We start from the raw sequence: 12,785 nt of genomic DNA, 5'->3' as shown, positions 1-12,785 counted from the left end.
TCTTTTATTAAATGAAATAATGATAATATGTTGAATATTGAATCGAATTTAATGATAAATCACCATTGGAAACCGAACCCTCAACCTCCCCTTTTACATTTAAAACATCAATAAACATAACTATTTGAAAAACCTCGAATCCCTTCCAGCATATTGCAATTTCAAAGCAAAATCCTAACCTATCTTTCCACCTTTGAAATATCAAAAAGCATAAACTCTACCTGGACCCTAGCCCTTTCTAGCATATTGCAATTTTAAAGCAAAAACCTAACCCAGCCTCATGAAACATTATTAAATATAACTTAAAAAAACCTAACCCCTAACCCTTTCACATTCAATACTTTGGATTTCAAAGCAAACTCCTAACCCCCTTACTTATCCTCTCACCTTTGAAACAACAAAAAACATAACTCTACCTGGACCCTAGCCCCTTCTAGCATATAGCAATTCCAAAGCAGAAACCTAACCTACCCTTATGAAACATTATTAAATATAACAAAAATAAAACCTTTGAAACAACAAAAACATAACTCTACCTGGACCCTAGCCCCTTCTAGCATATTGCGATTTCAAAGCAAAGACCTAACCTATCCTTATGAAACATTATAAATATAACCCAAATAAAACCTAACCCTTAACCCTATTTTGTCAATTAGTTGAATTTCTACCTTGCAATGCGTGAAAGAGATAGCGCCATCTGCTTTGTTGAATGATACACAAGGATAGCAACACCATTGCAAATCACACACTACCATTATAACGTGGACCTCACTATAGATACTCAAAGAATACTTTTGAATAACTATGTGATAACTGTGACCGTTGCTGGCCGTTACTCTGTATCTGAGACGGGTCGCATGAATTGGGAATATATCTGGAACTCAAAATATCTTGCAGCTGGCCGGAATTGGTGATATATGGAACTCCGCATATGTTGACAGGCGGAACTCCGAATATCGTGCAGACTGACGGAACTCAAAATATCTTGTCAGCTGGTGGAATTGAAGGTACTGTATGTGGAATTGGAAATATATCGAATTCACAATATCGATCGTTATTAGCGAGACTGTGTAGATGTGGGATGAAACAAATTTATCGCAAAACAAATGAAGGGTTCTACAGTTAACCTATAATAAATTCAACACATCAACACTCAACAGTCGTCAGTCTTGTTTGAAACAGATAACAGAGTTTTGAAAACTTGCATAAATGTAGTACATGACTATTATTCTATAAACCAATATAATTATAATTCGTGTTTTTACTGTTGGTTATGGTATTAGTTATAAAATGAAGTAGCAATAATGTAGCCTACCTAATAAAAAAAAATCTTTATTATAACAAGAAAGAAACTGACTCTCATGTTGGTATTTCATTATTTAGGTTAATTTGAACTTTTCTATTGAAATATTATAACAGTTTATGTTGCTATTTATCTATGATAACAATTAATGTTTATTTTTCAAGGTTGTCGGTCATTAACTTAGTTACATAGGTACAGTATTTCCTTATACATTTAGAGTTGAACAATAAGCAAGTTCCACTGTAAATCAATGAGATTGGTTGATCAACCTTTTTTTCTTTGTTTATCACTTTATTTTATAATCATGGGTATCACATAAAGTAATACAATAAGAAAAACAACTTTAAATTTTCAATGTTTTCAAAAACAGCAAACTTAAAACTAGAGTAGCATACCATATTATTTATTTATTTAACTCATTTTGGCTATTTAGTTTTATTCTAATGATAATTCACTTATCCTATATTTATTTAATTTATGCTAGGCCTAATAAATTTGAAACTATTTTTCAGATAACAATAGCAATTGCTTTCCTGCGTATCATCCTTACTACTGCCTATATCGTACCTTATATTTTGAGTTTTCTGTGGTGAACGAATGGCTCAAGTTAATGAAGCTAATGGAATATCAAAAACATACCAAGTGAGTTTTCTTTTAATATCAACCTATTAAAACTAGATGTACTTAAGTTTTGTGAATGGTTTATTTACTTCTTCAGCCCTTGCCAGTAATGCAAGTTCTTTGGGAGCATTAAAAACTAGAAACTTTATAAAAGCTATAAAATAAGAGTTGAAGTGTTCCAATAATCTAATGAAATTAATTAACATTTGCAATAAGTAAACCTAGGTACTGATGCACCTATAGGCTACTTGATTTGCTATGTTTTCTTATAGAAAATAAAGTTTTCCTATACGGTACCGGTAGCTGTTTTCCTATTATCACAGATTGATAGCTTAGCCCCTTAGCCTATCTCGCTTTCTGTGTTTTATTGGGTGCACTACAAGCTTTTTTGTGAATCCATAGCAATTATTATTTTATTTTATATTTTTCCTATTAACTCATCATTAAGTTAATACAATAATAAAAAAGAACTCTACATAACCTCATTTATTATAACTCTACTTATATTGTATCATTTTCCATCACCTAGGCTTAAAATACTTCTAGAAAGTTGCCTTTGTGAAATACCGTCAACCGGGGTGACTTTGACCCATGTCGCGGAAAAAGATTCAAATCGTTTTATCTCCGATATCTGTAATCCGAAATCGATGTTTAACATTTATATCCGTAGCCCTGATCATTATCTAGGTTTTACAATTGATATCTTGTCGAATCTCGATATATTACTTGAATTATCGACATAAAACCTAGCTTCTTGCTTCATCTTGTGATTTTGTTGTCTGAAAACTTCGTAGCCTATTAGAAAACTTATTTCTAAAAGACTTATAATATCAGCAAGTACATTTCATTTTTGTTTTTTATTATATTTTAATTGGTATACATAGTGATTATTTTAGAAAGTCATTATTTCAGGTTAAAATTATGGTGACTTTGTCCCAGTATAAAAATTGTGTTATTATGTCGGATATATTATGCAAATACAATTCAATGCATGATAAATATAATGTATTCTACCTAATAAAACATAATTATTCACCTTGCTTAATATTAATATGATCTCAATATTCATTTTTTGCTTATTCTGTAGCTGGAGCCAACATGCCCCGATGTTACAAAAAATTTTAGGCAGCAGAAACATAAATATTTTTCAATAAATAACTTGTAATTTTTTGAAGTGGTTTTCATTTGTTTTTAATTTAATTATCCATTTTAAAGGTTGACATTTGGTTTTACTTTGTATAAATCTTGAAAATTAACTTTTTTCCATATATTTTTCAAAGTTAGACAAAGTCACCCAACCCCTGGTTGACATTTAGTCCAGGCAATGAATGCTCAAAAAAGGGTATAGAGGGAAATGTTTGGAAGACAATTTTTGACCCCGCAGATCTGTTGAGGGTAATAAGGAGGTAATATTAAAAGTCCCACCCCTGTGCTAAGGGGGTGGGGGTGGTTTAAAGGTACCATTTTTTGGTTTCTCGCATAAAACTCGAAAACTATGTATCTTAAGGACTTAACTGTTATATAACAAATTAAAGCTTACATAATATCCTACAATATTCATTCTACAACTTTTTTATATCTCCTCTAGTTTTTGAGATATCCGCTCTTGAAGGTGTGACATTTAAAAAAAACACAATTACCACCAATTTTTTTACTTTCTTGCCCTATTACCATAGGTAAGGAAAGTATTCTTTCCTTGCCCTATTACCATAGGTAAGGAAAGTATTCTTTCCTTGCCCTATTACCATAGGTAAGGAAAGTATTGCTTTCCAATAAAAATTAAGGTACCCCAATTTCTAAATTTCTATACGTTTCAAGGTCCCCTGAGTCCAAAAAAGTGGTTTTTACTGTCATTGCTATCCAAAAAAAATTAAGGTACCCCAATTTGTAAATTTCTATACGTTTTGAGGTCCCCTGAGTCCAAAAAAGAGGTTTTTGGGTATTGGTCTGTATGTGTGTGTGTGTATGAGTGTATGTGCATCTGTGTACACGATATCTCATCTCCCAATTCACTGGAATGACTTGAAATTTGGAACTTAAGGTCCTTCCCCTATAAGGATCCGACACGACCAATTTCGATCGAATGCAATTCAAGATGGTGGCTAAAATGGCGAAAATGTTGTCAAAAACAGGGTTTTTCGCGATTTTCTCGAAAATGGCTCCAACGATTTTGATCAAATTTATACCTAAAATAGTCATTGTTAAGCTTTATCAACTGACACAAGTCCCATATCTGTAGAAATTTCAGGAGCTCCGCCCCATCTAGGTAAAATTTGATTTTAGATTTCCAATTATCAGGCTTCAGATACAATTTAAACAAAAAAATCCAAATGGAAAAGATTGAGCATGAAAATCTCTACAATTAATGTTCAGTAACATTTTCACCTAAAATTTTAAATAAGCTCGAAATTCGAGAAAATGTTATTATTTCAATTGCAAACTGTTGGCAACTGTTGATTCTATTAAATCATCCACTATGAAGAGATAGCAGACCTCGTGCTTCTCCAGCTCTATAGTCCTGTCACCAGCTGGCTTAGATCTTTGCATAGTAGACTTGCGATGCGCGGGAACACTAGCGTCAGGTGATAAATTTTCATAACGGCAAGGAAAGTTGTGTGAGTGCGCCACACCAGATTTTACTATTTTTGCTCTTATAAATTTTTAAAAACCGATAGGAAAAATCCATGTTGATTATGAGCTTATAGAGCATTAAATTCTCCTCAATTTGATGTATAATTTCACACTTTTACGAATTTCTCTACACCTTTTGCAGCAGCTTTAGTGTTGAGTGTGAAATATCCATTTCTGCAACAATACACCGATTGACAAAAGAATTTGGAGGGAATGTTTCAAACAAAATTTTTGACTTTGCAGCTTTGTTGAGACTAGTTAAGAGGAGAACAAATCTAAAGTCCCCATCTTATGATGCATTTTTGGAGAGTTATAAGCCCTGAAAGAGCAAAACATTGGATAAAAACCTGTTACTTGAACAATTACACACCTTCAAGAGCGAATATCTGGGGAACTGTTGGGAATATCACAAAACTTCTCTAAACAAAAAGTGTAGAGAATGTATCAAGCTTCATTTTTGAATAATTAGTTATGTCGGTTGAATGCCTTGTTTTCAAGATATGAGCGTGGAAGCAAAACACTGAAAAATGATACTTTTAAACCTTTTTTAGGTGGTTTGGTTTGAATAATCATGACTGGCTTTCTGATGAACCTATGCGACGCCATTAAGGAATGGCTTACTACTGTATGGTCGACTGGATCTGCACTTCCTGTATTTACTGATCCGGAGACGTGAAAATATGCTTCATCTGTAGACCACAGAATAGTGTCGTGTTGCACAGAGGTTAAGAGTGCGTTGCAAGCATCTGTATGCTTTAACCAGTCGTCTGAAACAACCATAATCTTTTAGGGGTGTAAATGGAGATCAAAGTGTAAAATTCACCTTGCTTTTCTGGACGATATTCCAAGTGAAGATGGATGTTTCCACACAGAGCGCGATAGGGATTGTTCAATGGACGCCCTCACTGCCGCGATATTTTCAGGTACCCCATCTTTTTTAGGTTGCCCAGCTTGTTTTCTAGTAAGTGCAGATCCTTTCGACCATACAGTAGTAAGCCATTTCTTAAGCCGTGTTTTCGTAACGGGCAGACGACAGAATTCACTTTCAATTAACATTGGTTCTTATGGGAGTGTTCACCCATCGACAGAAAGTTGAGCAGAAAAAAAGAACTGTTCAAATCAGAAACGAACTGTCGTTCATTTTGCCGTTCTTTTTAAGGCCTATCAACACAATGCTATTTTGCTTCGACCGATCACTGCTCGTGAACCGTTTTGTCGAAAAAGAACTAATTTCGGGATTCTGTCGACGGGAACAGACAGCTTCGAATTCTTTTTCTGCTCTGATCACGTGACACCGGCAGAATAATTCTTTCTCTGGATCAGACGCCATGTTCTTTTTAACCTCAACCTTTGATTGTTGGTTGGTTTGTTTTGATATTATTTTGCTGTCAGTTGTCAGATTTCGGATTGCTACTATTATACTGTGAAATTAATTTGCAGTAGAAAATTGAGGTTTAGAATATTTCCATTGATTTCTTTATTCTTATAATTTTTACAAGAGAAATTGAAAATGGATTTACAACAGAAAGGCGTAAAATTCATTATAAATTTGATGCGACAGTTCAAAGTTTTGTACTTTCCAGACCTGCACAACGAATTACCTATTTGAAAAATAGAATATGGTTAAAAATTGCTGATATGATAGAGGATTCAAGTAAGTAGACTTAAAATTCTCATAATAAAGTAGGCTAGATCTACCGTACACAATTTAATATAATTTTTATAAGTAGACTACCAGCATGTTTACAATTTTTATTCAGGTAGCCTACTGTAGTAGGCCTTTAATAACCTAGTCTCTAGGTCTAAATTGCTATCTTTTTCATTTTTCAAGAAGTTAGAAGTTGACGAAAGTTTATTTATTTATTTAAAGTATAATTTCTAGTATTTAATAATAATGTAATTGTAAAGCCTAGACTAGGCTGTTTGTTTATGGCAGAGAATTATCACAAGAAAGAGATAAATCTAATCAATTATTTAAACTCATTCAAGCTTGATTGATTAGATTAACATTAATGATCAGATTCAAAACATTATTCAACCAAGATAACATTTTGCATTTCATTATAAGATAAGATAGCATTTCATGCTAACAATCTTTTAAACTTTCATTGAGTTGGCCTAATCACAAAATACATTTTTTATAATGCAGCTAGTAGTTTACACAAACCGATTTATTGAAAATAACATCATTATTTGACTTTGAAGTATTTCATTACATTCTTAGGCTCCTAAACTTCCATTATCCTTGTTGTACCTCAAAATATTGTAAACCCATAGTTTATCAATACGATAACAAAACTAACCTGACTATTAGAACATTTACTTTGTCTTTGGTACCTATCTATAAATTAATCTTCTTTTAATTAATTTAAATTCACTTGGAAACAAAATTACATAGATTGTTAACCTATAGAAATAACTTGATCAGAGTCAGTGTAATTGAATATTGAAAGAAGATAAAATATGTACTATTTTTCTGCTTGACCATTGCTACCAAACTCATTTAAAACTAAAATAGTAATGTATTTGAAACACTTATTCATGCTCTATTGATCGATATATTGCGTGAGGCCAGGTAAATCAATGTAAATAGTATAAATTAAAACACGAGACACACAACATAGATGGATTAAAGACACTGAAAAACTTACATTATAATCGGAAATATTCAAGGAACTGAGTCCCTTTTCTCGACCGAACAGAGAGTGTAATGTAAGTTTTTTAGTGTTTTTAATCTAAGCTATCCATGTCGTGTGTCTCTTGTTTTAATTTATATTATAAAACTTTAAAGTGTTTTCTGTTATGTGCTACAAATGTAAGTAGGCTATATACTTATAGTATGTATAGTCTATCTAATGTAAATAGTTTTTCGAGGCCCAGTTCACTTCTAATTTATTCAAAGTCCAAACTATGTATTATCATTGATGATTAACTTCACTTTATCTCCAAAATGGATATATGTTGAAAGATTAAATATGTTTCTTTTTTCAGGTACTATTTACAAACAAAATATTGAAGAGAATGTGCTCAAAAGGAAATGCATATGAATTCTTTTTTGTTGACCAGGATGGAAAAATTCTTTGGAACCCATGGTTAGAATAAGTTAGTTAGGTAAGATAAAATTACACCCATTTTTCAAACTTTATATAGGCGATGTCATTTTATACAGTTTCCCATTTTTTTCAAAAAGTTTATCCACTTCGATGTTTTATTATCGATTTGATGTTAGATATTCAAATAGTAAGACATAACTATGGTATGTGACTAAAATAATTGAAATACTGACTGAATTTTGAAATCATTAATAGCTTACAGTATACAATATTTCGAAACAATGTGAAACCACATGAGATGAAGATGGACAGTTGAGAAGAATGTTTAAAAAATAATGTATTCACTGTTTCAGGGAATAGAGCTGTTCATAAAATTTGGGATTCCTTCCATAAAGAAATAATTTATGTAACAGAATCTAATAATGTGATAACATTAAATCAATAATTTGATGTTAAAATGTTATCACATTATTAGATTTTGTTTCATAAATTTCTTTATGGAAGGAATCCCAAATATTATGAACAGCTCTATTCCCTGAATAGATAAGTGAATACATTGTTTTTAAAACAATCTTCTCAAATGTCCATCTTGATCTTGAGTGAATGTTGAACTTTATGAATGACCATACATTAGAACTATGAATAGATGACTTCAAAAATTCACTCAGCAAGTGCTGGTAGAAAACACTGAATAATAGCTTTAATGACAGTGATTCCACCTTTTAAAATTTATGATTGAATTTATTAAATGCCTGCATTATTTTGAGAGATTCATGTATTTACAGTTTGGTATTTATTTTCAAATCACTTAGTTCTACTTTTAATGTTGTAGATAATCATCATTTCAGATTAAGCAATTAATTTATTGATTATTCCCATTTGTTTCATTAAACTTGTTCCTCTGAATGTAGAACTAATAATTACTTTATGCAGTACATCTTGGAAGAGTTTAGTAAACCAAACGGTCGAAAAGTAGGCCCACTGACCACAGAAATAAATGAATTGTTCATGGTATCCAAAAATATGTTGTTCACCAACAAGTTCTTTTGACCTTGGGGCACACTGATTAATCCCAATTCCTGCATGGAGATTTATTTATTTATTCAATCAATCATTCAGAATTACACAACTTACAGATTGATGCTAATAATAATTTAACTGATTGTTGGTTTATTGGAATTTCTCATATAATATTACTTTGTCATTATTGGGGGGTTCCTTCCCAAGAAATATAATCAAAAACTTATACAGATTACAAACAATCAATTCCAGAATTCACTTTGCAAAGTCTTTTTATAATGAATAATAAATAATTATCAATAACTTTTTGATTTCAGGCCTAGAGGTGTATTAGCCAGAAGTAGAGGATGACAAAGAAAATCAACTATGAATAATATTCCATGGATATGATTCGTGTATGATGTAGTAGCCTACAGAAGAAAGAGATGGACTAATCTAAGAAATATATTCATTTTTTCAGTACATCTTGATGTTTTTATTTCATCTTATTCATAATAATATATTCTTTTTCTGATCGCTCCTGCTAACTGCTTCAATTCAGGTAGTTTTGAAGAAAACAGCAAGTGACATGAAGCTAATAAAATGAGTTTTGATGGTTTATACTTGAGGGATTTTTAAAATTATATTCAACCCAACAGCATCGAACTCTTATTAACAACTTTATTGGTTCTGTAAGGCTTCTACTTTTTTTGGAAATAATAACATTATTTAACATTGCTGACTAGCAAATGCTAGAGGTAACGTGTAGTTAAATAATAGACTTGAATTGGATATAAAATAGGGTACCACAATTATGTATTGCATTAAGAATTAAGTAATAGTACTTATGTACTGCATTGAAGGGGTAATAATTCTTTGAATATGAAAAATAACTGAAGCAAAAGTTGAAAATATTATGTTCCAAGCCACATCAAATATAATCACTTTCAATTCTACCTTCTAGGCTATATTTCCAAGGCTTTGATTAAAATTAATAAGCTTTTAGAACATTATAGTAAATAAGGAGTTTGAATGGCTACTCTAGTTCTAATTAATACCCTAATAAAGTATTAATTTTAATAGGGCAACTTTAATGTTTAATAATTATAGAAAATAACTAGTAGGCCTACCCTAAAATATTCAAAATAAGCATGAGCATGCAGTTTCTAATTAAGTCATTGTCAAGAGAGTCCTTATTGAACAAGTCGAAACTAATCATGTTTCATTTTGGAATATCACAAGGGTACTAGTTACCTTCTATAATTAATAGATATTTATCCATTTTAAAATAGGCTATGTGTTTTTTAAAGTACCATAACAGAACCTGTTTATTCTAGCAATATATAGTTATATGAACAATAATTATTAGAATTAGTTCGCCTGTTTGAATACACTTTGTACATGTCATATGTGTTACAGTAATCTATAATAATAATTTTTAATATTCGTATAGCTTTTACTGGATATATCAGCCGGGACCGTACCTATCCAATGATCAAAAAGGGGACTAAAATAAAATTGCCTAAAAAACGTTAACAATATTTATTTCTCTTGGTGTAATATAACCCGTAGATTCCAAAAATGCCAAAAGTAAAAGCACTCATTTATTAATTTGCTTTTTTTTTCGATAGAGCTTCAATAGGCCGCTATAGGCCTTTGAAGTTGAATACGGTGCTCATAGTAAGTAGGCCTACCTATACACGATGTGATTCAAAGAACATGCATTGACTCTGAAAGCAATTGATTCTAGTTAATAAAATAATTATAATAATAATATATATTATTAATAATGGAATGATTCTAGTAAATAAAATAATATCTTATTAATAATGAAATACAGTCAGTTACTTCAAATAATTCACCCTTACAAATTTCAAGCATAGGAAATGAAAAGTTAACTCTTTGATTGACATGCCTATAAAGCATAAAATTTAGCATAATTGAAGTGACTAATAATTGTGGAAAAGTTATCTTGAGTTATAAAAAGCAATTTATTCACTTTACTGAATTAAATATCCAATAATCATTTTAGAATTACCTTTTGGACAACCCAAAAAGTTCATTACCCATAACACATAAAGCAACATTCATGTCAAAGAACTAGTTCTTTGAATGTTACTGTTTCTGCCCGCTTGGGTGCGCTGCAATCGATTCTGCTTCTGCCCGTTACGAAAACACAGCTTTAATGGTTCTAGCATCAGGAACTGTCTTGAAGATTCAAACCAAACGGCCTACAAAAAGCATCTGCGTCGCTACCACATTGTCATTGTTTTTAAAGAACGTTCCAACAATAAAGCCTCGATGCTCACCTTACCACTGCATGATGAACATGAATACTTAAAATGACATAGTTTCCGCCATATAACACCACCACTCTTATTTCACTATTCACCTGCGCACTATTAACTGATTTGAAAGTAGGGAGTCCATTCTGACCAATTTGTTAGGCTACCCAACGGTTAATATCAAAACAGGGAATATGTCAGCCATGATATAGTAACTTACACTGTAATATGCCTGTAATCCCATACCTGAGCTCCGTGACACAGTACAGTCTTTGCGCAAGCTTTAAACCATTTACATTTAGCTGGAAAGTCTACCTTAGCATTATTAAAAATGCCTCTCCATGCCAAGTTCAACCCCAGATTCGTCTTCTCAGATTTATCCTTCACTTGAGCTTCAAAATGCAGTTTTGATGTCAGCACTACTAATACCCAATGAAAATAATATTGTTACTTATACTATTTCATAAAAATAGCTCATTCAGCAATAAATACAAACTTATTCCATTAAATGTTTTGCAGGACAAATTCTGACATTTTACAACATTCTCCAGGCCCATAGAAGACTGACTTATGATGGCGAAAGACTTTTGAAGGCGGTTACCTTGATTGGGATCATATCTATTAAACCTTCGAATCCTGCTCTCAAAAGTAAATGTGATACCATTCAAATGGAATAAGATTGATTTGAATTGGAATTATGAAATTGAATTTGTTATTCCTGTATCATAGTGCATTTTTCTACTAGTTACCCTACGTATTGTACATTATTGTAATAAAGCACTAGCTGTTCCATAATTGGAAGTCTTCGAAATAAAAGGTTTCTTTTTCAAGTTAGTGTCACATTTTATATTTTTTTATTCATTGTATACGTTATATCCATTTAGCATGCTAGTTTTAGAACATTGTATTAACACTACTATTGTTTCAAAAATAGTCTGAATGTAATTTAGAAGATGATTCTATTTGATTCTTCAACGAATCCATCATAACATACAAAAACTACAGCATTTGTTCTATTTACTTGTCAATAATCGTAGTTGCAGAAGTATTTGTATTTCCAAAATCAAATTTGGTATTTAATTATCAAGTATGAGTAAAGACAAATTCGCCTACAAGACATAATTATTAGTCGTTGAGCATTGTTCTGATGCTTCACTACGAATGTACTTCTTCCACTACGAACTACTATACTCGCGTACTTACTAATAATAGTAAAGAGAAATTGAATAACATTTATTATCAGGCCCACATCTTTCTATTGTACTACCATAGAAGATAGAACAGGAAATATTGTTATTTCCTACTACGATACGGTACTCATCAAGCTAAATTTCGACCAATAAAATACAGTACAACCCACAATCACGTACAAACATAGAAAAATGTTTGTATTCTAAATTCGACATATTATATTGTTTTCTAGGTGGAAATTTGATGTAAGCTTACTTTCAACATGAATCTTCCAATTACAAAGATAATTTGAATTCAATGTAAACTAAACTTCATTTGTAATTTTTTTATTCCATTTCCAATATAAGTCACCGGTTCCATGGAACTTTGGAAATTTAAAATTCTTAGTTTATATTTTTTTATAGAGTTGGAGTAAATTTTAGCAATGTGAAATCATAACCTTATTTATTTGAAAACATTTAATCTATTAAAATTTGAGAGACAATTTTGGGTTCAGTCTATTATATATCATGGTATTATACAGGGTGATTCATAATTATGGTAAAATAATTTAATACGTGATAGTAGAGGTGAAAATAGGAAAAAAAGTTCCTATAAACATATATCCATAAATGCTTCATTAGCGAGCTATACAGAGTGAAAGATTTCGCCCGGAATTCAGTTCTTCTGGTGAAATACACCGATGCTGGATTGTTTGGGGAC

The 12,785-nt window shown here is 31.5% G+C and overlaps 1 protein-coding gene across 7 annotated transcripts; it reads left to right on the top strand.

The window, feature by feature from the left end:
- Positions 1–880: 880 nt before the first annotated feature.
- On the top strand, positions 881–11,727 carry LOC111052830. Of its 7 annotated transcripts, XR_005572948.1 has the most exons (5): positions 881–1,007; positions 1,816–1,945; positions 6,139–6,209; positions 7,547–7,666; positions 8,946–9,084. XR_005572948.1 is itself a non-coding variant. In XM_039441300.1 (4 exons), the coding sequence occupies exons 1-4, from the start codon at positions 932–934 to the stop codon at positions 7,600–7,602; spliced, it is 333 nt and encodes a 110-aa protein (XP_039297234.1). In that variant the 5' UTR covers positions 881–931; the 3' UTR covers positions 7,603–7,933. The 7 variants fall into 7 exon arrangements, 1 of the variants encoding a protein (XP_039297234.1); XM_039441300.1 differs by lacking the exon at positions 8,946–9,084 and having other exon boundaries at positions 7,547–7,933; XR_005572950.1 differs by lacking the exons at positions 881–1,007; positions 6,139–6,209; positions 7,547–7,666; positions 8,946–9,084 and adding exons at positions 1,071–1,211; positions 11,412–11,727.
- Positions 11,728–12,785: the final 1,058 nt, after the last annotated feature.

This window comes from Nilaparvata lugens, chromosome X, assembly GCF_014356525.2.
Source record: "Nilaparvata lugens isolate BPH chromosome X, ASM1435652v1, whole genome shotgun sequence".
NCBI lineage: Eukaryota > Metazoa > Arthropoda > Insecta > Hemiptera > Delphacidae > Nilaparvata > Nilaparvata lugens.
This window is presented reverse-complemented; position numbering and strand designations above follow the sequence as displayed.